We start from the raw sequence: 23,375 nt of genomic DNA, 5'->3' as shown, positions 1-23,375 counted from the left end.
ATATTTATTTTCAGCATGACAATTTTTTCCCTGTTCTTCTTTCTGTAGTTTCTGTATTATTATTATTCTCTTTCCACATTCATGGGTGACACCAAATTCCTTGTATGTTGTGAACGTACTTGTCCATCAACCCTCGTGTCATCCTGCGGGTCAAAACTGACCTGTTTTGGTTGATTTTTATGTAAATGTTCTTAAATAAAATAGTAGAAGCTTTACTGATACATATGTAATCACTTTAGATATTTTTAGGATTTTTTTGGAATATTTTTACTCATTTTTTGAAAATATTTACAAGAATTTTCTTGCCAAATTTGGGGTTTTTTTTTTTTAATTAAAACTTTTATGGGAAATTTTTAAGGAAATATTTGAATTTTCTTCCTGAAGGTTTTGCAAATTTTCAGAAATTTGGGGAATTTTTTTTGCTAAAATTTTGGATTTTTTTCAGACAAGGAAACAATATTTTTTGGCGCCCGTAAATGAAGACAACAGGAGGGTTAAAGCTGATTCTGATTCTCATCTCGTTTCTTGTGCTTTTGCATTATTCATTAATGCCAACAAAGCATACTGAAAAAAAATCTAACTGAAATGAGAGAGAGAAAGAAAGAGCTACAGCATTAAACAATTCTAAAAGGACAATCAAGGTACCCACTGAGAAACATCACCGACATACCTTCGTATGCACCAACGTATGACGGACGCGACCTCCAGCCAATAGAACGCGCGTCTGGTAACAGGTTATCGGCTGAGTCCCCGAAATAGACCAATGCAAATAGAGCGAAGGCGGGGCTTAGCGGAGGGTTCTACGTTTATGTTTTGCGTGAGGCGATACATGTTCGGTTGAGCTTTGAATGAGGGGCCGTCATCCCGGCGGATCGGAGGTGAAAAATACACTTTAAAGTGTCTCTGTATGCATTTAAAATGAACAAGCAGGCTTTTCCGACAGGCACCTGACCGACCGTTCAGCAGCTGTTTCACCTCCCTGTCGGGTAAGTGTGTTTTAAACCGCAGGAGGGAATTGATTTGTTAGCGACGGAACACACAACAGACCTGTTTATTTGTCTGTGACACCAAGTAGCAAGCTTGCTAGCGGATTTTTTTCGTACTCTTTTTTTTTTCGGAGGAGGAGAGGAGGGGGACTATCAGTCATTTCGAAACAAAAGAAACCCAGATCTTTTCTACTGCGTCTCTATATCACGGCAAATGACGCCGGGCGATGAAATGAAGTCGCTATTTTTGCGGCTTGTCAAAGTCTGCTGGCATCCGCTGGCTGTTGGTAGCGTTAGCTTATTCTTCAGACCGTGTGTGTAGGTATGGAGAAAGAAGTCGCCCAAAACACACAGTTTCACAGAAATACCGTTGCTCGTTTTGCTCATTAGACCCCGGTAGCTGTGTTAGAAATCCCAGTTGACATGCTTTGTGGTCATATCAGCGCCTTTTTTGTGCTTCTGGTCGCTTAACTTGCATTCAGACTTTGTGTTCACTTTGAAGGCGACAGCTTTTTGTTCCCCACAGCAAGGGTTTGTGTTGTTCCAGGACCCTTCTTTGTGCATCAACCTTCAGCAACAGGACTAAAATAATACTAAATGTAATAAAAAAAATCTATTTAGCTAAACATGACCCCAATCAATAGGAGTATTTAAACCAGCTTCCTCCAATGCTGGCATGTTTAGACAATAAGGGGACCAGAAAGTGCAGCTAATCATTTCCAGGAGTGGTCTGACTCCTTTAAAGCCATTCATACTGTACTTTTAGTAAGCAGTTCACGGGTTAAGCCGGTGAAATTAATTCTTAGAAGGAGCTTGGACTTTCAGAGTAGCACATGGAGGACAGTTATCCCTTCCTCCAGGGGCAGCTGAGTTCGCAAATCTGCATCACAGAGTAGTTTTATCTGTGTTTTTTTTTTCCTTTTAAAAAATCCTATTGATTAGTGCATTAATCTAATAGCAAAGAAAGCAGTTTGTGTCTAGGCAAGAGTGGGTCCACGAGAAAAAAAAAAAGCATTTTTAAATTGCATTTAGTAATTGAATTAGAGTGCTGTCTGTCTGAGAATGTTAGCCTCCATCAATAGACTGGAAATGGGATCTTTGTGTTAAAATGATGGTGTAATATAGGGTAAGGTTGGGTTCACCTCCAGAACTAAATCAAAGTTACCGTCAAAGTCCACATTTTAAAATCTAGGTGAATGAGAAACTACCAGGCTGATGGTCTGAAGTATCTGAAACCTTAAAGCAGGGGTGTCCAACATGCAGCCCATGGGCCAAAAGCGGTCCTCCAGAGGGTCCAATCCGGCCCTCAAAGTGTAAAAATTACAGAGAAGACATTAACTGCAGATTGTAAATTAGTAAAACTATAAATTTAAAATCATTTCTAGAGCATGACAAGTTGTTTTGATCATAAAGTAAAATACTAGATTGCTCATTGTTCTTTTGTCGTTTTGTGCATCGTTCTTGTAATATTTTGTCGTTTTTTGTTTCTGTTCTCGTTTTTGTCGTTTTATTTCTCGTTTTTGTCGATTTGTGTTTCCTTTTTGACTTGATTTTGTTTTGTGTCTTATTTTTGTCAATTTGTGTTTTGCTTTATTCGTTAATTTTTGTCTCTTTTTTTTTTGGTTTGGGTCTTTGTTTTGCCTCACTTGTATTGTTTGTCCATTTTTCTTTTTGTCACTTTGTGTCTCGTTTTTGTAATATTTTGTCATATTTTTGTCTTTTTTTGTTTGACTTTTGTCATTTTGATCATAAAGTAAAATCCTCTATGGTTCAGTTCCAGATATCTGTGACTAAATGTTGTGCTCCTTTGTAGACACTCTGTGATCTGGAAGTTATAATGAGTACCATAAATGATAAACTGAGGCAGAATGTTTTGGAAATTGAGTTTATTTTTCTTAAAAAAATTCAGGTTGTTCATAATGTTTTGTAAAAAGACATTTCCTTAAATATGAACATTTTTGCATTAAAACAAAGGGATCAATGTGGAGTTGTGGTTATTTATAGGTTATTATGCTGTGATTTTACTGGTGCGGCCCACTTGAGATCAAATTGGACTGAGTGTAGCCGTGAACTAAGATGAGTTTGACACCTCTGGTCTAGACAGTCAGGTGTGGAATACAGTTCCTGAATATGAATTTGATTTGTGTAATGCTTCAGAACTGAGCACAGGGTGTGTGGTGCTTTAATTGCCAGTCTGGTTGATACATACGGCGCTGTATATGGTGGGAGAGTTAACAGCAGGAGGCTATGATAGAAATGATAGTCATGGCTCTTGGCAAGAATCCTATATGTGTGGGCCTAATTGAAGTCATCGTTTCAGAAGAAAATGTTATGCACTGAATTGTCCGTCACGTTTTGTATGTTCTTAACCGTCTGACTTTTTCTGCTCACGTGTCGGCATGTGCTTTCTCTCCTTTTGTTTCTTAGGTTTCTTTGGATGTGCTACTCTCTGCTCCCTTCCAGCGTATCGTGCTTCTGATATTCCTTAGGACTCGTTAAGACCAATGCCTTAGTTCTGATTTAACACCACCCAAAAGTACATACATAGATCCGTCTTATATAGGTTATTTCCAGCAGGAATTCAGACCCCATATAATCTCCCCGTTTTCATTTTAAGTTGGATTAAGAGGTCACATCAGGACACTCTTAAGTCCACATAAACATACACAAGCCACCATGTCCTCCATCCTTCCCTTCACTCCCCCTGTTGTGAAACGCCTCCTGGGATGGAAGAAGACTCCAGCAGGGAGCGCAGGAGCAGGAGGAGGGATCGGAGGGGTCGGGGAGCAGAATGGGGGAGGGCAGGAGGAGAAATGGTGCGAAAAAGCTGTGAAAAGCCTGGTGAAGAAGCTGAAGAAGACGGGGCAGCTGGACGAACTAGAGAAAGCCATCAGCACGCAGAACAGCAACACAAAGTGTGTCACCATACCTAGGTGAGATGAGGACACACACAGATGCTGCATTTCTATGGTTTTCTATCTGTCTGTTGTACACACACACACACACACACACACACACACACACACACACACACACACACACACACACACACACACTCAGCTTACACAACAGCTATGTGTGTCATGGTATGTCGGTAAAAGACACACAGTGTCAGCCACTCTGGACATAGTACACAAACACACACAAACACATGTGTATGCGTGAACAAACAGCAGGTTTATCAGGTGAGACAACCAAATGTACTTTGAGAAGCTGGAATGAGCCACTTTGTTGTTAGACAAATGATAAAGAATCATCAGAAGTAATCAGGGAGTTGATTTTGGGAGTGCAAACACACTTTCAAACACACATAAAAAACATCCGCAGTCCGCCTGCCCTGGTGTGCCGCAGTACCACTAATCCAGATGAGCACACTGAGGTGTATCAGCACACATGAAAGTAAGAAAAAAGGTATTCTGCCCCCACATGCTGGCCGAAAGACAAGTTTTGCAACAACAGCGGGACCACTTCCCCGTTATGTTGTGCCATAGGTTAGTGAGGCAGCAGAAGTGAAACCTGATTGGAGGAAACGGATGTCTGACCGAACTTGTATTGTGTTTGACTTCATTAGAATTCATTGAACTATATGCAGAAAACTTAGCTGTGCGTTCACACTGTGTGTAGAGGTGATGGTCTGTGGTCTTATGAATTGCTATGCCATGTTTCAGTGTTTTATTTCACCCCATATGAAGACTTTTATTAAAATAAGTGACAGGTTCTCTTTTTTTTGTTTAAAGTTTCATGTGTGATGCACGATTTATCTGCATATTAAATGGTTTAAATATTCTTTAGTATAATAAACACCTACTTTTCCAAGGAAAATGCTGAAAGGGACTGGTGTCAGAAATATGGCGTTCTGTTTGTCCTGGACTTACACACCTTCCCACTTCACACAAACTGTTTTACAAATGATGAATGCTGAAGAGGTTGTGCACTGTACTACACCGTGCACAGAAGCCTGAGACAAAGCAGCAGATGAAATATTGAAACGAAATATTAATCAAACAGTGTGAGCATAATGTGGTGTGGGATGCGTGAAGTTGTTATTGTGAAGAATATATCACTTAAGAGTTATTGCAAGGGAAGGAAATCACGGTGAACAACTTTCTTTCTTTATATTTCTACATAATAAAAACAAAAACAGAAAACAGCGGATTAAATCTTTGTCTTTAACATTTCACAAACATATAAGTACACATAGTTTTTGTACAATTTCTGAAACCTGCTTGTACTGTCAGTCCAAATAGTTTCTGTGCTTCAGCATGGTGCCATGTGTCGCATGATTAGGTACACAAGTTGAGTCACCAGATCAGGTGAAACATTATCTTGACAAAGTGGCAAAGTCAGAGGAGCCCTTCAAGAAGCATGTGATTAACGGGAATCAATCCACTGAGGATCAGCAGAAAGAAGAGATAACCAGGCTGCTGTTTGAAGATTTTATGACCTTCCCTTCTCACATATTCAATGCAGTGAACTCTTTCTCTTCTTTCCATCTTTCTCTTAGTTTCCTTTTAATTACAAAGTCTAAATAATATAAATAGTTCCTGCAGGGAGGCTGATATTATGCTTCTATGTTGGCTACAAATCAGCACACGTGATCACAACACCCACATGTCTCCTTGGGTTAATTTTTGACATGAGATTAAAAGAAGGAAATCAAGATCTCATTTATGTCTGACATTAAGGTGTGATTTAGATAAATCTGGTGTGCATCTTGGCTAGACAGTCTGGTATTGTACTGGGATTTACAGCATTGTATTGACCTAATTTTCTTTGCTAACGCTTGGTGAAACCAGCGAGAAGCTGGTGAGGTGACATGGCAGATGCAGGGTTAGCAGATGTGGTGCTAACGTGCTCTGTGTGTTTACTTTCCCTTCATCATTCTGTGTCTAGTCATATCAGATGATGATGCTCTTGGTGGGTGAATACTTTCTCAGTAATGCACCAGACAGATATAATCCAATTACAGTCTTAATGCATGTTCTGTAGATGAACACCTTGCATGGATCAGCCGCAATAATATGATCTACTTTAATATTAAGGTTTTATGGAATTGAACCCGTGCCGACTCGGGTCAGCTTAGCTCAGTGGAGTAGCTTGTAGTACTCGTAGCTCCCTGTGGGTGTTGTGTAAATACAGTGTAGAGCCGGCAGCGCTGGAGGTTACATGAAAGCTCCAATGACTAATTGAAGATTAACATATGGAGGTTTCTGAAAGGGGACGATGTGCATGTATGTATGTATGTGGTTAAATACCACTGCACGGTTTATCTGAAACTAACCTGATTGTTGAGGAAGTAGTAGGAGGTTAGATCTAGATGGGAAGACAGGAGAGCTTCTGTAAATGTAAGAAGTACAGCTAAAAGGGAAAAAAAAGGATTAAGAGGGCAGGAGTAGAACCATGTGAGGCTTGTATGATGCCAGACAACTCTCTGTTTCTTCACTCTGAGGAATGCAGGCAAGATAGTAGCTTCTGAAGTGGTGCTGATAAGGCCGTGGTGGTTCTTGTAAGACGTTTACTCCTGCTCCTGCTTCAAGAAGTTATAGGAAGTAAAGATGTTTATGTTTTATGCTCTTTTAACTCCGTGATGAGTCATATCTGGCCCCCTCAAATATTTAACCTAATCATGTGAATTCAGGTTAATCACAATAAAAAAAACATATTTTTTTTTACTCAGACAGGTGTACTATCCCATGTTCTTCATTTGACAACAGTGAAATCAATGAGTTTAAATCAGGGGTGTCAAACATGCGGCCTCTCTCTGACTTTGTAATTGTAAATTTGTAAAACTACGAATTTAAAATAATTTCTAGACCATCACAAATTGCTTTCATCATGAAGTAAAAATACTAGATTCTTCTTTTGTCATTTTGTGTCTCATTTTTGTAATATTTTGTCTTCTTGTTGTTGTTCTTGTCTTTTTTTTGCCTGACTTTTGTTGTTTGGTCTCATGTTTTTGTCGTTTTGTCTTTCCTTTTTGTCTCACTTGTGTTTTTTGTCTTGCCATTTTGTGTTTCACTTTATTCGTTGTTTTGTATATCGTTTGTGTCGTTTTGTGGTTTTTTTTTTGTCTTGCTTGTGTTTTTTGTCCACTTTTTTGGTCTTTTTCTTTTTCGCTTTTGCCATTTTTGATCTCATCTGTAATTCTTTGTCTCTTTTTTGTTTTGTTTCATGTCTCATTTTTTGTCATTTCGTCTCGCTTTTGTTATTTTGTGTCTCATTTTTGTAAGATTTTGTCATTTTTTGAGTTTTTTTGTCTGACTTTTGTTGCTTTGATCATAAAGTAAAATCCTATATCATTCAGTTCTAGATGTTGTGTTCTTTTGTAGACACTCTGTGACACCCCTGGTTTAAATTGATTTTTGTCCAAGTGAGTTTTTCGCTACCATAAATTTTCCGGATTGATGATGGGTTGCCTAAAATCGTGCCATGAGGGTGGGATGTACTACCTGAAAATCACACGGCAGGTCTCAGCAGAAAGCATTCCAGGCTTTTGATGCATCAGTCTCTTTCCTCTGAACACAAGGAAGTAAAGCTGATAAAGTGTAAGATAAACTGCTCTGGTTCTGGTCCTTGCAGTCGGTGTTTTTGTGGGTGGAGGATGTCAGAGGGCTGTCAGGGGGGTTGTGAGGTGATGGCAGGTGTTGGGCTTTGTAGATTCCTCTTTGAGTGGAGGTAGGAAGTGACTGCAGCAGCTCAGCTCTTGCTATAGATAGCAGGTATGGGTGGATTTTTCTCCAGTGGTGATGGAAATCTGAATGACCTCAGAAAGAGATAAAGATGTCATGTTTTTAAAAACGCTTTACGTCAGCTTTGGGTGGTGTTTTGCAAATGATATGGTTTAAATCACAATTCTAGTCTTCATCCACAGTGATTTCTAAGCAAGTAGATGAAGAGTCAAACACAGAGGGCTTCTGACAGACAGACACTGGAGTGATTCTACTCTTGACCTTTAAGTGAGAAAGGAAGAAGGCAAAACCTTATGTCTGGAGATGGTATACTTGAGGGCTCGTAGAACTCTGAGAGTTTCTGATAAACGTCAAGATAGAAAGTCTTGTACAGACAGGCATGGCAATTACTTTGTTCTGATCAGACAAAACAATCTCCTCTGTCCTCTTCTCTCTTCGTCTCCTCTCCTCTCTCCTCTTCTTTTCTCTCATGTCCTCTCCTTTCTTCTCTCCTCCTCTCTCCTCCTTTCCTCTCTTCTCTCTTCTCCTCCTCTAATCTCATTTCCTCTCCTCTCTTCTCTACTTCTTTCTTCTTCTCTTTTCTTCTCTCCTCTCCTCCTCTACAGAACAAGTTAGCAACACTCGTCCAACTCACACTTTTGTATACACATCAGTGTGGTATCGGTTTTTATTTTCCTGTTGTCACGTCTTCATATATTTTGTGCCGTCTGTTGAATTTCTTCACTTCCTCATTCACATTTCATTGTTGTCGATACATATATTTCCTCTGTCACTTCTCATGTCTTAGAAATGATGAGCAGGGAATTATTTGTTTTATATGTGTAGCCTGACCCTATGCATTGTAGGGTTTTATTTAAGATGAAAGCCAATAAATAAGTAAAACAATTGGATGTGTATGTTATTGTAGTGCTTAGATAAAGTTGCCAAGTGCTGCATTTTCCAGAGCAACAATTAAGTTTTACTGCAAAATAATAGAGCAACTCAATTAGTTTAATTGTAACGATGACTTCTCTTTTCCTGGGATCTATAAAATGTTTTATTTTGTTTCAGAGGATAAATTTGTCTTGGTATCATCTTGGCTTTCATCTAAATGTTTAAACCGACCACCACGGTTCAAGCCTTTCTACATTACCTGATTGCACCACATCACTATTTGTCTGATCTGGATTTGTTACACGGTCATCTGTCATCCAGTTTGTCACTTAATGGAGAGCTGAAGGAGGACCTTGTTGTTATTTCTCTCCTTCGTGCCCTTAAGAGACCAACTGTACATATCTGTGATTTCATCCTACTAATTTGGAGTGGAACACCTCATGTTTACCATCTGTTTGCTTTTATTTTTTTTTCTCCTTTTTCCACGTGTCTTGTGTGTATGTGTGTACTTGTGTATGCATGTTGTGTGTGTGTGATTGTGTGTCTGTAGCAATTGCTCAGACCTTTGGGGTCTCGGCTCAGGCCACACGATAGAGCAGTGGGACTCTGCAGGCATGTACGGATACCATGACCACAGCAGGTGAATACGCTCACATGCACACACAAACCGATATACAGCTCTTCATCTCTGCAAAAGCTCTACACCAGGGGTGTCAAACTCCTCTAAGTTAAGTCAAATTCAGTTCAGTTTGATCTCCAGTCAGTCAAACCAGTAAAATCGGAGCATAATAACCTATAAATAACCACAACTCCTAATTCTTCCCTTTGTTTTGGTGCAAAAAAATTCACATTTAATGAAGTCTTTTTACAAAACATTATGAACAACGTGAAATTTCTTATGAAAAATAGTTTCAACAACATTCAGCCTCAGTTTATCATTTCCACATTACAACTTCCAGATCACAGATTGTCTACAAAGGAACACAACATTTAGTCACATCTGGAACTGAACCAGAGAGGATTTTGCTTTATGATCAAAATGACAAAAGTGAGACAAAAATAGACAAAAAAAACAAGTGAAAATATCAGAAAAATTAGATAGAAAATGACAAAAATTATACACAAAATGACAACAAATGAGACAAACGACATAAAATAAAAATTAGATAAAAAAGTTACAAAGCAACAAAAAATGGACAGAAGACACAAATGAGACAAAGAAATGACAAAAGCAACAAAAAACTTATAAAAAAATAACGCAAGCGAGACAAAAATATACAAAATGACAAAAATGACACACAAAACTGACTAAAACCACAAAATGTCAAATCACAAGTGAGAAAAAAAGAAAACACAAAACAACAAAGCGAGAAACAAAATGACAAAAAATAGACAACGCAAGCAAGACAAAAAAACACAAAATGTTACACAAAACAATGAAAAAAAGCAAAATACAAAATGACAAAAATACGACAAAAAAAACCAAAGCGAGACAAAAAGGAAACGCAACACAACAAAAATGAGGCAAACAACAAAAGTCAGACAAAGAAAAAGACAAAAAAAACCAAAAACAACAAAATATTACAAAAATGAGACACAAAATGATAAAAGAACAATGAACAATCTAGTATTTTACTTTATGATCAAAACAACTTGTCATGGTCAAGAAACATTGTAAATTTGTAGTTTTACAAATTTATAATTTGCAGTTAATATGTTCTCCGTAACCTTTACATTTTATAAAGTCGTCCCATGGCCAGATTGCACCCTTTGGAGGGCCGGTTTTGGCCCGAGAGCCGTATGTTTGACACCCCTGTTCTACAGTAGAAACTAACGCCCACGTGTTGCTGTAACGGTCACATACATGCAATCAATGGCATCAGTGCACAGTGGTTCGTGATTCCATTTCTGTTTATTAGGACAGTCAGAAGACTTAGTGTCTGAAATGTAGTCACTACTCACTGCCATTACTGGAATTATACTTTATCTAATACAGGCAATAAGGAAATAATGGAGCTGTATTTTTTTGGGTTTAGTAGTAGGAGGAAGAACAGTCTGCTCACTGATTGTGTTATCACATTTAGTGGTAGTAATATCCAATAGAGGTAATCATAAAGATTCTTTTTCATACAAGAGTAGTTAGTTCCATGCTTGATTTACAAATGAACAGAAACGTATAATATACTGTTCTGTTAATGCAATGAAATGATGATTCCTGTCCAGTGTGGGTTAGCCATGCAGCGTTTTTTCCTCTTTTCTAATTGGGTATCGCTTTAACTCCCATTATCAAACAAGAAACTCACCAAAAGCTCAGAAACCTTTAGGGACTGCTCACAGTCTCTCCTCTACTGTCAAGCCCTGGGCACATAATTGAGCCATTAGCTGTCCTCTTTCCCAACTCTCTCAGGTCGCTGGACGGGCGTCTTCAGGTGTCTCATCGTAAGGGCCTGCCTCATGTCATCTACTGCCGCTTGTGGAGATGGCCTGACCTTCACAGCCACCACGAGCTGAGAGCAATCGACACCTGCCAGTTTGCTTTCAACCTCAAGAAGGACGAAGTGTGTGTCAACCCCTACCATTACCAGAGAGTGGAGACACCTGGTAATGACCCTTAAGGACTGTGTGTCTGTTTGTGAAATAGTGTTTGATCTGAGTAGTGCTGGTTGTGGCCTTCAAGGTGTCCTCTAACAAGTCTGTGATCATAGCAAATAGAAATGTTTGGCATTTTAGATCTTCAGTCTGTTTGTGCAGAGGAGACCAGTATAAGTTTGGTTTTATGTGTGGATTAGAAGCAGAATGTTGGCACAAGAGTGTGCTTACATACAAAATATAATTGTTTCACAATTTGATTTGTATAAAACATCACATTTGCTTTTATCAATGACACCCCTTTCCTCTCCAGTGCTGCCTCCAGTGTTGGTCCCACGCCATACAGAGATTCTGACAGAGCTTCCACCTCTAGACGACTTCACAAACTCCATCCCTGAAAACACCAACTTCCCTGCAGGAATAGACCCTCCTAACAACTATATACCAGGTCAGTATCCAGGGCAGGAAGCTTTTGTTTTTCTTATTAAACATTTTCACTCACTTCTTACAGTAGCTGTTAAACAAACCAGCTTGTTTTTTTAAATGATAAGCTGTAAAAGTAAGAACCGACCTCTCCATGGTGATGAGTTTACTACAATGGATCCTGTTACACATGCAGAATTATTGAGTTGATTTACCAGAATGCGCTACTACCTGAGTTCTCTCGTTAAACGTAGCAGTGACTTGATTAAAATGTGTTTTGCTTTCATGTTTGTTGTTTTAGACACTCCTCCACCTGGCTACATGAGTGAAGATGGAGAAACCAGCGACCAGCAGATGAATCAAAGTATGGAATCAGGTAGATTAGATGAGTGTTGTGCTGGTGTAGGTGCTGGAAAACAAAATACTACAAGGATCAGAAGATCACAGTTAGGAAGGGTTATTGAAAATCACAAGAGCATCTCCCCTCGCCTGTCAAATATGTAAAATCAACTTAAAGTAAGCAATAACAGGAGCCCGTACATTCATAAAGAAACCTAACTTCAGATGGAGTGTTGCTGTTATTTTTTCCATTAAATCCACTTTCTGTAATCTCTCTCTCCATTGGTGGAGGGTGGGAGGTAGTGGGTGGAGCTAAGACATGGGTATAATTTTCTTTGTAGTAGGACATGTAATAGATATACCTTTTTTTATCCATTACTTCTTCTGGAATAAAACCGCTTATATAGAACAATGGCTCAAGTCTAAAATCAACACTTCAGATGGATCTGATTTCTGCCTCAATAGTTCAGATCCCGCTTTTGATGGCACAGTCATCCCCTCATTGTGTTTTTGTACTGACATGTTTGCAGCAGTGAACATACTAACTATAAACGGTAAATCAGTAACATTAAGCAGCACAGTTCACACAATCTGATCATCTCTATACAAGATTGTATTTGTGTTTTTCCACCAGGTTCACCAGCAGAAATGTCACCAAGCACCTTGTCACCTGTCAGCCATGGCCTCGGTAAAACTACTTTATTGGCTTTTCTTTATCAGATGTCTTCAGTTTTATTGCGACTTAGTATATACCTTTTAAAAGTTAAGCAGCCAAATATAGATAGTTTGATTTATTTTAGACTCAAGATAGTTCTAACAGTGGATAATGTCAGATTTTAAAATGCTGTCTGGAAACTGGGGAATAGAAATATCGACTCACAAATGTGTAAAATATTTCCTCCTTGATGTCTCCTCAGATCTCCAGCCGGTCACCTACAGTGAACCAGCTTTCTGGTGCTCTATAGCTTACTATGAGCTGAACCAGCGGGTTGGAGAGACCTTCCACGCCTCGCAGCCCTCTCTGACCGTCGATGGCTTCACCGACCCCTCCAACTCTGAACGCTTCTGTTTAGGGCTCCTCAGCAACGTTAACAGAAACGCAACTGTTGAAATGACGAGGAGACATATAGGTGAAGGCACACACACCTCTACACACACATAAAAGTGCAGTGGGTTATCGGTTGTTAGGCGTACAGAGGGTTCAAAGAAGTTTCACAGTGCAGGTGTTGCAGCTCTTCTTCTCTGCAGGACTGTGTTTTTTTCAGATTTGTTACAGAGGGGAAACTTGTAAAGCTGCTCTGAGATGTAAAGTTCATAAGAGAAACAGGCATTGTCTCTATAAGACAGAGGTGTCAAACTTATTCTAGTTCACAGTTCCACATTCAGCCCAATTTGATCGCAGGTGATCCGGACCAGTAAAATCACAGCATAATAACCTATAAATAACCACAACTCCAAATGTTTCCTTTGTTTTAGTGCCAAAATGTTCACATTCAAGGAATTATCTTTTTACAAAACGTTACGAACGACCTGAAATTTCTTCAGAAAAATAAATTCAATTCAACAACATTCAGCCTCAGTTTATCATTTCCACATTACAACTTCCAGATCAGAGTATCTACAAAGGAACACAACATTTAGTCATCTGGAACTGAACCATAGAGGATTTTACTTTATGATCAAAACGACAAGTCAGACAGATAAAGACAAAAAGCAACACAAACAAGACAAAATATTACAAAAATGACTAAAACAAGACACAAAATGACACGTGAGGAACAAAATGACAAAGAAAGAGACCAAAAATAGACAAACAAGCTACAGAGCAACAAAAAAAGGACAAGCGACAAAAAATTACACAAATGAGACAAAAAACTGACAAAGTGTGAAACAATATGACAAAAAAAATACAAACAACACAAGCAAGCCAAAAAGGAAACACGAAATGACAAAAACATGAGACAAATGGCAAAAATCTGACAAAAAACAACAAAAACATGACAAAATTTTGCAAGTGCAATCTGCAGTTAATGTCTTCTCTGGAATTTCTACACTTTGAGGGCCGGATTGGACCCTCTGGAGGACCGCTTTTGGCCTGCGGGCCGCATGTTGGACACCCCTGATATACGAGCTATTTAGAATCAGTTAGTACAGAAATGCTGTTGGATAACTCATGACAATTAGAAAATAAAATGATTTTCTACATCATGTACACTCTTTTATTTGTAATTTGTATATTTTACCTGTATTTCCTCTTCATTTGTTGTGTTTTTCCCCTTTGTGTTTTTTTCCCCTGTCTTCCGTTCTGCAGGTCGTGGTGTGAGGTTGTATTACATCGGAGGGGAGGTGTTCGCCGAGTGCCTCAGCGACAGTGCCATTTTTGTCCAGAGTCCCAACTGCAACCAGCGATACGGCTGGCACCCCGCTACAGTCTGCAAAATCCCACCAGGTTTATACACATATGTAGCTCTCCTGTCTGGTTCACTAACAAGATATATTGCAGAGTTTAGATATTTTTCAACCGTGGACTGAGCTCTGACTGAAACTTTTAGGCGTTATGAGCAATAATCAGCACCCTGTCAGTACAAACCTTTACAATGAAAATAGTCCTGACTGATGTGTGAAACACGACTTTTTTCACCTGATATTGATGAAATGAAGCTTGAGGAAAGGCACTAAGAGCCTCCACAGTGTGACAGTTTTTCTCAGACACTCACCCACACACTGACTCATCTGTACCTAACTTTGAACATTTCATTCCCGGCCAAACGAGCAGTGTGAACAGTATCATTACCGAGGCATGGAAACGCAACACGAGGATCTCGTAGACGTTCAGGGGTCGCACTTGTCAGGCTTGTGGAGAATAATCACCAACATACGATACACCCACACCTCACAATGCCTCGACTGGGTGCTTTTAAATGATGCTCACAGAAATAGAAAAGGAAAGTCACTGGCTTTAGGAAACACACTTAGTGCTGAAGTAGTTCAGAGTTAACTTTGGTTTTATTTTGTAAAAGCTTTGACATGTTGGACTTGCTTGCATTGTTGTTGGATGGAGGACATGCTTTATTTAGTGGAGATAAACCTCACACCTGTCTTTTTCTCTTTTTAAGGTTGTAATCTGAAGATTTTCAACAACCAGGAGTTTGCGGCTCTGCTGGCCCAGTCGGTCAATCAGGGATTTGAGGCGGTGTACCAGCTAACCAGGATGTGCACCATCAGAATGAGCTTCGTCAAGGGCTGGGGAGCAGAGTACAGGTGTGTTCCGCTCCTCAGCACATCGTTCACGTTTGCTATCATCCATAACAAACGGGGAGGTGTGAAGTTCACTTGTATGTCCTTGTGAATCAGGCTCATGCTGGAAGCTTGGTGACATATCATCTGCTTGTTGGTTGTTTCTGGTTTTGTTTGTTGCAGAATGGATATGAAGGGGTCAGCTTCATTGTCATTGCTTCTCATCTGGCAAACAGGGTTATCTAAAATTACACGGTACGAAACAGCCAATCTGATCCTGCTGCCTGCTGTTTGCAGAGTTAAACCGGTGCTGCCTGATGGTTTGCAGTCGGCCAACACTATTTCATTTACTCTGCCTTCATATTGTTGGAGTTCAGCAAAGATTGGTTGACTTTGTTCCAAAATGTTTCTGTTGTAAACGCTGATGTGACCTCTGATTTTATGTCTGTCCTTTTTTGTGGTTTGGTGTTGAAGTCAAAGAGTAAATATTCTTACGGCTGCCCCTCGCAGGATCGAGAGACACTTCTTGAAATTTTCACAGCTATGTTTGAGAGGTGCTGTTCACCCATGTTGGAAATCAGAAAGGTTTATAGTTTTTCTGATTGGCCAGATTTAAAGCTGATTGTCACACAGAGGGAGGAAATGTGATATTGTTTAAATATGAGAATCCGGAGGAGGTAGGAAGTCATGTTTAATGTTGTGTTTGTGACAGAGTTCAGTGTTTGATCCTTGGTTCAGAGGCTGATATGTCTTTAGGTAGAAGTGACACTTTCTATAATAACAGCAGAATCACTGTGAAAATGGTAAAATCCTTTAAACTTACAAAGTTCTCTTTTCAGTAATCTGTGTTAGTTTTCTACAAAAGTGATGCATGACTCAAGATCCAAATATAAATCAACCCTCATAGTCCCAGCAGGTTCAAGTGCTGTTAATTGTTAATTAATCCAGATGTTTCTGACAACAAATGGTATTCAGTAGAATGGTAATAGGTTTGTTTAAGCTTGTGTCCTGGTCTGCACTGCATGTGTATCCTCTGTTTTTAAATTCAGCCTTTTGTTGTAAAATGTCAGATTACAGAGCGTTTATTTGTGTCTCTCTGCCTCTGAGGCCATCCAACCATCCATCCAGCAAACATCTGTTCTGCTCCTGGCTCTGCTTTGTGTTGTGCCCTCCCAGAGGCCAGACTGTGGTGTTTGTGGGGGTGTTTTTGGCTTGTCCTCACTGGCCAGGGTTAAGCCGCTGTGTATCCTGGTTAACAGTCAGTATCGCTGCTGTCTGAGCCTGGCTGCACCGCACGTTTGATCCGCTGCTGGTCAAACCTGGGCAATGCAAGCATCCATTCACTTTTTATTTATTTGTTCGTAGTCTCTTAAAAAAACTGCACTGCTAATACATTTAACCAGGATTTCTGCTGATTAATTAATGCTGATATAGTATAAGAGAGAGAGAGTCTGTCATTATGTAGAAATTCTAAAAGCGGTGTCAAACTCATCTTAGTCCAGGTTCCACATTCAGCCCAGTCTGATCTCCAGTGGACTGGACCAGTAAAATCACAGCATAATAACCTATAAATAACCACAACTCCACATTTTAATCACAGCTAACTGGAAATGAACAATATACAGGGTTTCTGCAGGGCATTAAAAAGAATTAATAGTCATTAAGTTTATTTTGTGAAAATTAAGACCTTAAATGGCATTTAAAATTGTTAAATTTGATTCTCAATGGCATTAAAAATTCTTTCTGCAGTTTTCAAGAAAATATTTGACAATAATAATATAGTAATATATCATTATAGACTGCGATTCGTCAGATATGTGCATCTGCGTAAACATGCTGAAGCATTGCAATAATTGTTCCGGCTGGTCAGGTACAGTTGCCAACAACTGCATGTTCTTAAAGTGTCCGGCAGGCTGGACCAGGTGGAGGAGAGCTGGGAAATAGAGGAAGGCAAATTCCAGCAAAAATGCCTAGAAAACATGGATTTCAGAGAATGACTGCAGTCCGTGGGTGGTCAGGGGTAGTTTCTGGATTCAGATATAGTGAAATGTAGGGACAGTTTTCATATAAAAATCATCTTTTACAAAAAAACAAACCTGTGTAATTTGTTGAGTTCACGGTCGTGGCATTAAAATTTTTACAGTCTAGCATTAAAATGGCATTAAATAGCATTAAATTTGACTGACTGATTTCTGCAGAAACCCTGGTATAGTATTTTACGTTATGATCAAAACGACAGACATGAAAGACAAAAAATAGCCCACCAAAAGCAAGACAAAATATTACAAAAACAAGACACAAAATGATAAAAATAATTTAAAAAAGACAAAGTATGAGAGACACGACACGAAACAAAACAAAAACTAGACAAAAAATTAGACAAAGAAGCTACAACGTGACAAAAAAATGGACTACATAAGCAAGACAAAAAAAAATACAAAACGACAAACGGTGCACAAAACAATGAATTATGCAAAACACAAAATGACGAGACGAAAAATGACAAAAGTGAGAAAAAATGACAAAAAATGAGACATGAAACAGAACAAAAAAAAGAGACTAAAAATTTGACAAAAAAAGTTACAAAGCGACAAAAAATGGACAAACGACAAAAATGAGACAAAGAAATTATACAGTTGACACAAACGACAAAAAAATGACAAAAGCAAGAAACAAAACAACAAAAAAGTAGACAAACTACACAAGCGAGACAAAAAAACCCACAAAACAATAAATAAAGCAAAACACAAGATGACAAATATAAGGCAAACAACACAAGTGAGACAAAAAGGAAACACAAAACGACAAAAACTTAAGACAAATGACAAGTCAGACAAAAAAACAACAACATGACAAAATATTACAAAAATGAGACACAAAATGACAAAAGAACAATGAGCAATCTAGTATTTTAGTTTATGATCAAAACAACTGGTCAAGGTGTAGACATTTAAAATTTATAGTTTTAATAATTTATAATCTGCAGTTAATGTCTTCTCTGGAATTTTTCCACTTTGAGGGCCAGATTGGACCCTCTGGAGGACCACTTTTGGCCCGCAGGCCGCATGTTGGACACCCCTGCTAATAGGGTTGTGACTCACTTTCTAATCATATCACATGGTTTAGTACTTCCAGCTCTTCTTATCTTTATTCTTTCTCCTTCCAGACGTCAGACCGTCACCAGCACCCCCTGCTGGATCGAGCTGCATCTCAACGGCCCCCTCCAGTGGTTGGACAAGGTGTTGACCCAGATGGGTTCCCCCTCAGTGCGCTGCTCCAGTATGTCCTAAACAGGGTCCTGGTGGAGCCCGTTTAGAGTCCAACTGACATTTGAGTGTTTGAACAGTAAAGGAGACCACCATGCAGTCTTAAATGATGTACAAACAACAACATAGGAAGACCTATTCCACCGTGGACCTGGAGGACGAGAGCATGACATCTGTAGTGGACATCAGTGGAATGTTAACGGTGATGTGGCAGTGGACCCTTTGGCTCTGTTGGATCAACGTCAAGCAAACAACAAGAGAAACCCAAAGCAGGACGGAGCTTTACTGTCCTCCCAGAGACCCAGCAGCAGCAGCAGTTCTGGGGATCGAGCATGTGACCTTCTCTTTACAGGACGGTCTGTCCACCCACTCGTTCATCCTGCCTCCTCACTACCTACCTACCACAGCACAACTCTGGTTCAGTGTCAGTATTTACATTTCCACCAGGCTGACCAACAGTAGTACTGCCACTCCAGGCTCATGCTCAACCAAAGTCAACTTCATGCCTGGACATGATTAATTTTTTTTCTTTCTTGGTTTTGGTGACCAAACATCCATTGTTTTTTTTAAAATTATTTTTTATTTGAGATGTTCTCCTTCTCTACTTGTCAGTTCTCTGTTATGATGGACTTAAACGGTCTCTAACTCTTACAGCGGTACTGTAAGACTGTACTGTAAACACACGCACTCTTTCCAATCCACACACCAACTAACTTTGTTTTGGCAAATAATTTTTTCTGCGTCCTAAATGCCAGTTGGTCCTGTTCAAGCATAGCTGCAACTAAGAACTGTATATTTTATACTTCTGTGAGGAGTTTTCCTCTTAATGTGTGATCAGTGACTACCTAGCACAGACAATTTGAATAAGTAAGTTGAGGAATTCTCAGAGCAAGAGCATCCAACCTGTCACCCCACTGGAACCTTATTAAAGCTGTTTTTTTTGGATGGTAAAACGCTCAGACGAAGTTAGAAACAGTCCAGTCTGAAGCCCACTCACTCTGCTTCCACTCTGCATGCTCTTGCTCTCTCTTTCCTGCATTCTCCTCGTTATATTTTTATAATTACATATGCTTGTTTATGAGGAGGAGCTCTGTGAAGGACTTGAGGATATACAGGATGAAGACTAAATGCGATGTTGCCTAATTCTGTCTAACAGATAAAGAGATAAACTCCAATCACTTAGTGTAGAAAATGCACAGGCCTCTCCAGATACTTGGACTGATGCACAGTTTTTTCTCCAATTACTGATGTTTTATTGATAGGAAAAGTCTCCCGATGTGGGACTTTAATTTATAAAATGACTTCTATACTTTACTTGCACTGCCCCAAATTATGCACCCTTAAGAAAGTTGCCTTTGATGTAAAATACTGAAAGATATGCTGTGGATTGTACAGACAGAAAGTGTTGAAGAGCCCAGTAGAATTTGAGATGATTACAGAAGAAATGCCCCTATTTTAGAATACTCCCTGTAAAGATTTTGGTCTTTAAATTGGCTTATTAACGAGTGTCTGAAGCATTCGATTGATTTAATGATTTAAAAGCCAGCTGGTACCTCCATTGGTATTTTAGATGAAAGTATCTAAGCTTTAAATATTAAAACAAGCTAGTTAATACTACACAGTTATTTTTCTTTACACATTCTTTTAGCTACATTTTTGTATTTTCATGTATTTTTTATATATAAATATATTTAAAACCTTCAAAGCTTTCTTCCTTTTTGTTAGGATTGTTGTTTTTTTTTTTTAGAATATACCTTCTGTTTGAAATGATTACAGCTTGATGATGATTTGTGACGTATGTAGCATAGGATAGAACATTTTCACACAAGTTTTACCACTGAAAGCAGGTTTTTTTCATGATTGTGAGCTCAGTGAATGAAAAGTTCTCCTTATTCCTTCAAAACAGAATTTGGCGAGGGGATCTTATCAGCTGTTATAGAAATAAAGGTAGTTTCTTGCCTTATTGGTACCATTTTTTCATCTCTGGGGGGTTTGACCAAAGATTGATTGAAGGTATTGGATCTATTGGCTTGACTGTAGTATTTAAAATGTTGTTTTGAGTGTTGGTTCGATGCTCTACATGAAGGTGAATATTTCACAGGTGCACACCGCAGACGTAAGAACATGAAAGTGTTTAAATGACTGACTTTTTGCGTATTAGTTTGTATTCCAGCAGCAGGGTGATACAGTATTATGCTCAGCATAGCAGCAGTCGGTATTAATTCAGATATCTGTCATTGGAAGGTGAATTTGTTGAATTCCGTCTTACTTTAACAACCCAGGACATTCCAGTTTCAGAACACTTGTACAAGGTAAATTTTTTGTTTACATTCGGTTATCATATGATGTCCCTCTGTACTGTATTCCTCACGTGCAAGCCAGCGTTTCATGCACGACGTTCCCGAGAAAACTGAGATTTTAAGCGGGACATGTAAATAGACGTTAATGGGACGAGGTTGGGATTTGCCTCGGTGTCACATTCCAGTTTCCCTTTGTCCAAACCGACAGCGGTCCTCGGCGTGCACATGAACATAAACACGTTTTCTACTTCATCATTCACCCCTGACTTTACCAATTAGCTGTAGAACACCAAAATGAACGGTTAATGAAGTTTATCACATAAGGGCTGAGACACAGAGTCCAGAAATGCTGTTTAATCAACCATAAAGTCAGCGTCCTGCAGAGACTCAACATTAGCGTTTGAGAGCTCAGATTGATGGATGAACGCTGGTCCTGCAGGAGAGCCGGTGTTTATGTTGTTCGACCCAGGGACATCATGAACTGTGCTTTTTTTTCCTTCATTCACCTGTAAGCAGACTGAAAGCAGCCACATGTGGTGATGTTTGTCTCTAGATATGTTTCTGTTCACCTGTCTTGTGTTTTTGCTGTCTTTTTTTTCATTTAGTAGGGAAAATGTAAACTGGATCGTTGTTTTCACTGAAACAGAACTGTAGTGTTTCCTTTAAGTTTGTTCTATGCAGCGACATGAAACAGTCCCCGGTATGAAACATACGTCGTGTCTTTTCTGATGGCTTCACACGCCGTCTCGTGCATTTTGCCAGGATCCAGCAAAAGCCTTTGGTCTACTTTTTATTTCTTCCTTTCTCCCTGTTGCTACCTGACATTTCACCCTGAAACCCACCAGATCTCCTCACCTTCTGAAGGAAACCAGAGGAGGTTTCAACACTTTCTGAAGGTCCACATTCCTCTCTGCAGATCACAGGTTGTGTTTTTCTTTCTGTTATCGTGATGACAGTTGCATCTCACCAGATGAGCCTCTTTCTGGTGGCTTTTTGGAGAAAGCGAAGCTTCTACATGTCACTAGTGATGTTCTATAGTCGTACTTTTTGTTTTACCATACATGCTGTTCCTTTAACAGAGTGTATTCCATTAGACAACCATCTGTTAGGGTTTCTGTCTTCTTCAAACACTGATGACCTTCATAGGCTTTCCAGCTATCCTGCATATACAACTTCTTACAGTGTACACTAATAAAGCTGTTTTAATTCAACACCGAGTCTGTGTGACTGGATCTGAAGTAAATTTCAGCCTTTGTTAGATTCAGTGGTGTCCTGAGTGTCCTCATTAGATATTTTTTTTTGGAGGGGGGGGTTGTCATTTTTTGTCTCGTTTTTGCCGTTTGTCCATTTTTTGTCCACTTTGCAGTCTAGTGTTTTGTCTCTTGTGTCGTTTGTCATGTTTTTGTCGTTTTGTTCATTGCTTTTGTCATTTTTTGTCTCGTGTCATTTGTATTTTTTTTTGTCTTGTTTGTCCATTTTTTTAAATCACTTTGTAACTGTCTATTTTTTTGTCTCTTTTATTTCGTTTCTTGTTTGTCTAATTTTTTGTCATTGTGTAACTCGTTTTTGTAATATTTTGTCTTGTTTTTGTCTTTTTGTCTTTTTTTTGTCGACACTGATCTGGAAGTTGTAATGTGGAAATGATAAACTGAGGCTGAATGTTGATGAAACTGAATTTATTTTTCTGAAGAAATTTCAATTTGTTCATAATGTTTAGTAAAAAGATAATTCCTTATTGTTTTGCACTAAAACAAAGGAAACATAAGAGTTGTGGTTATTTATAGGTTATTATGCTGTGGTTTTCCTGGTCCGGATCACTTGAGATCCTATGAGTTTTATGTGGAACCTGAACTAAGGTGAGTTTGACACCTCTGAGATAGAATGTGTTCCCCAGTAGATGACATATTGATTTAAAAAAGCTGCTGTATTGTTACTCATAGATGTGAGAATGCTTCCAACTAGGTGGTGCTTCTTTCTTCAGCAGAGGGGGTGTATTTACTCTCAGAATATGAGTTATGAGCTCCCAGCCAGAGGTGGAACATCATCTGAAAAGCCACAAGGAGAGCCAGAAGGGAAAACAAGTTTTTTTTCTTCAAAAAGTGTCAAAACTATGTCTTTCAAAACACTTTTTGAGTATGCTTTTAGAAGGGTTGTGACTGTTTTCTAGAATTTTGTATAGGATTTTTAAAAAAGAAAGTAGTTATTTCATTGGTTTAATCGGTGTTTTAATTCAAGCATAGTTTAGTGTATGTTTCCTAAAAATACCTCCAAACACACATTATGTTTGATATGTTTTCATTGTGCATAAAGTGTTTAACATGAGCTTTCAAAGTCCAGGGAAACTGAAAAAAATGAATTATTTATTACTGACATGAAATCGAGCTACGTGAACATTATAAGAGGTAAGAAAAGACACAAAACAGGACAGAAGAGGAACCAAAATGTGTGTTGACTAAGCAGAGATAAATGAGAAAAGTTCATTTGCAGAAATGTATGCATTTGAAAGCAAATACAGAATGTGCCTGAAGCTACAATATCTTCTACCATATTGTGAATTTCCACCTGAAATTTGTTTTTTTTCCTTTACATAAATAAAGAACATTTCGACCATAAATTACAGATTGATAAAAAATACAACATTTTATGCTTAAAAAAAATTAGCAGAATGCAATT

The 23,375-nt window shown here is 38.8% G+C and overlaps 1 protein-coding gene across 3 annotated transcripts; it reads left to right on the top strand.

Moving 5' to 3' along the window:
• The first annotated feature begins 837 nt into the window (after positions 1–837).
• smad2 (SMAD family member 2) lies at positions 838–21,913 on the top strand. Of its 3 annotated transcripts, none has more exons than XM_023274667.3 (11): positions 838–986; positions 3,414–3,919; positions 9,099–9,188; positions 10,956–11,149; positions 11,451–11,585; positions 11,862–11,924; positions 12,534–12,587; positions 12,817–13,029; positions 14,211–14,348; positions 15,016–15,160; positions 18,303–21,913. In XM_023274667.3, the coding sequence occupies exons 2-11, from the start codon at positions 3,663–3,665 to the stop codon at positions 18,424–18,426; spliced, it is 1,413 nt and encodes a 470-aa protein (XP_023130435.1). In that variant the 5' UTR covers positions 838–986; positions 3,414–3,662; the 3' UTR covers positions 18,427–21,913. The 3 variants fall into 3 exon arrangements, with proteins under 3 accessions (XP_023130435.1, XP_023130426.1, XP_023130443.1); XM_023274658.3 differs by having other exon boundaries at positions 11,862–11,936; XM_023274675.3 differs by lacking the exon at positions 9,099–9,188 and having other exon boundaries at positions 11,862–11,936.
• The last annotated feature ends 1,462 nt before the right edge of the window (positions 21,914–23,375 follow it).

The sequence above is a fragment of the Amphiprion ocellaris genome, chromosome 17 (genome assembly GCF_022539595.1).
Source record: "Amphiprion ocellaris isolate individual 3 ecotype Okinawa chromosome 17, ASM2253959v1, whole genome shotgun sequence".
NCBI lineage: Eukaryota > Metazoa > Chordata > Actinopteri > Pomacentridae > Amphiprion > Amphiprion ocellaris.
Note: the sequence above shows the minus strand (reverse complement) of the source record. Positions and strands in the feature narration are given on the sequence as shown.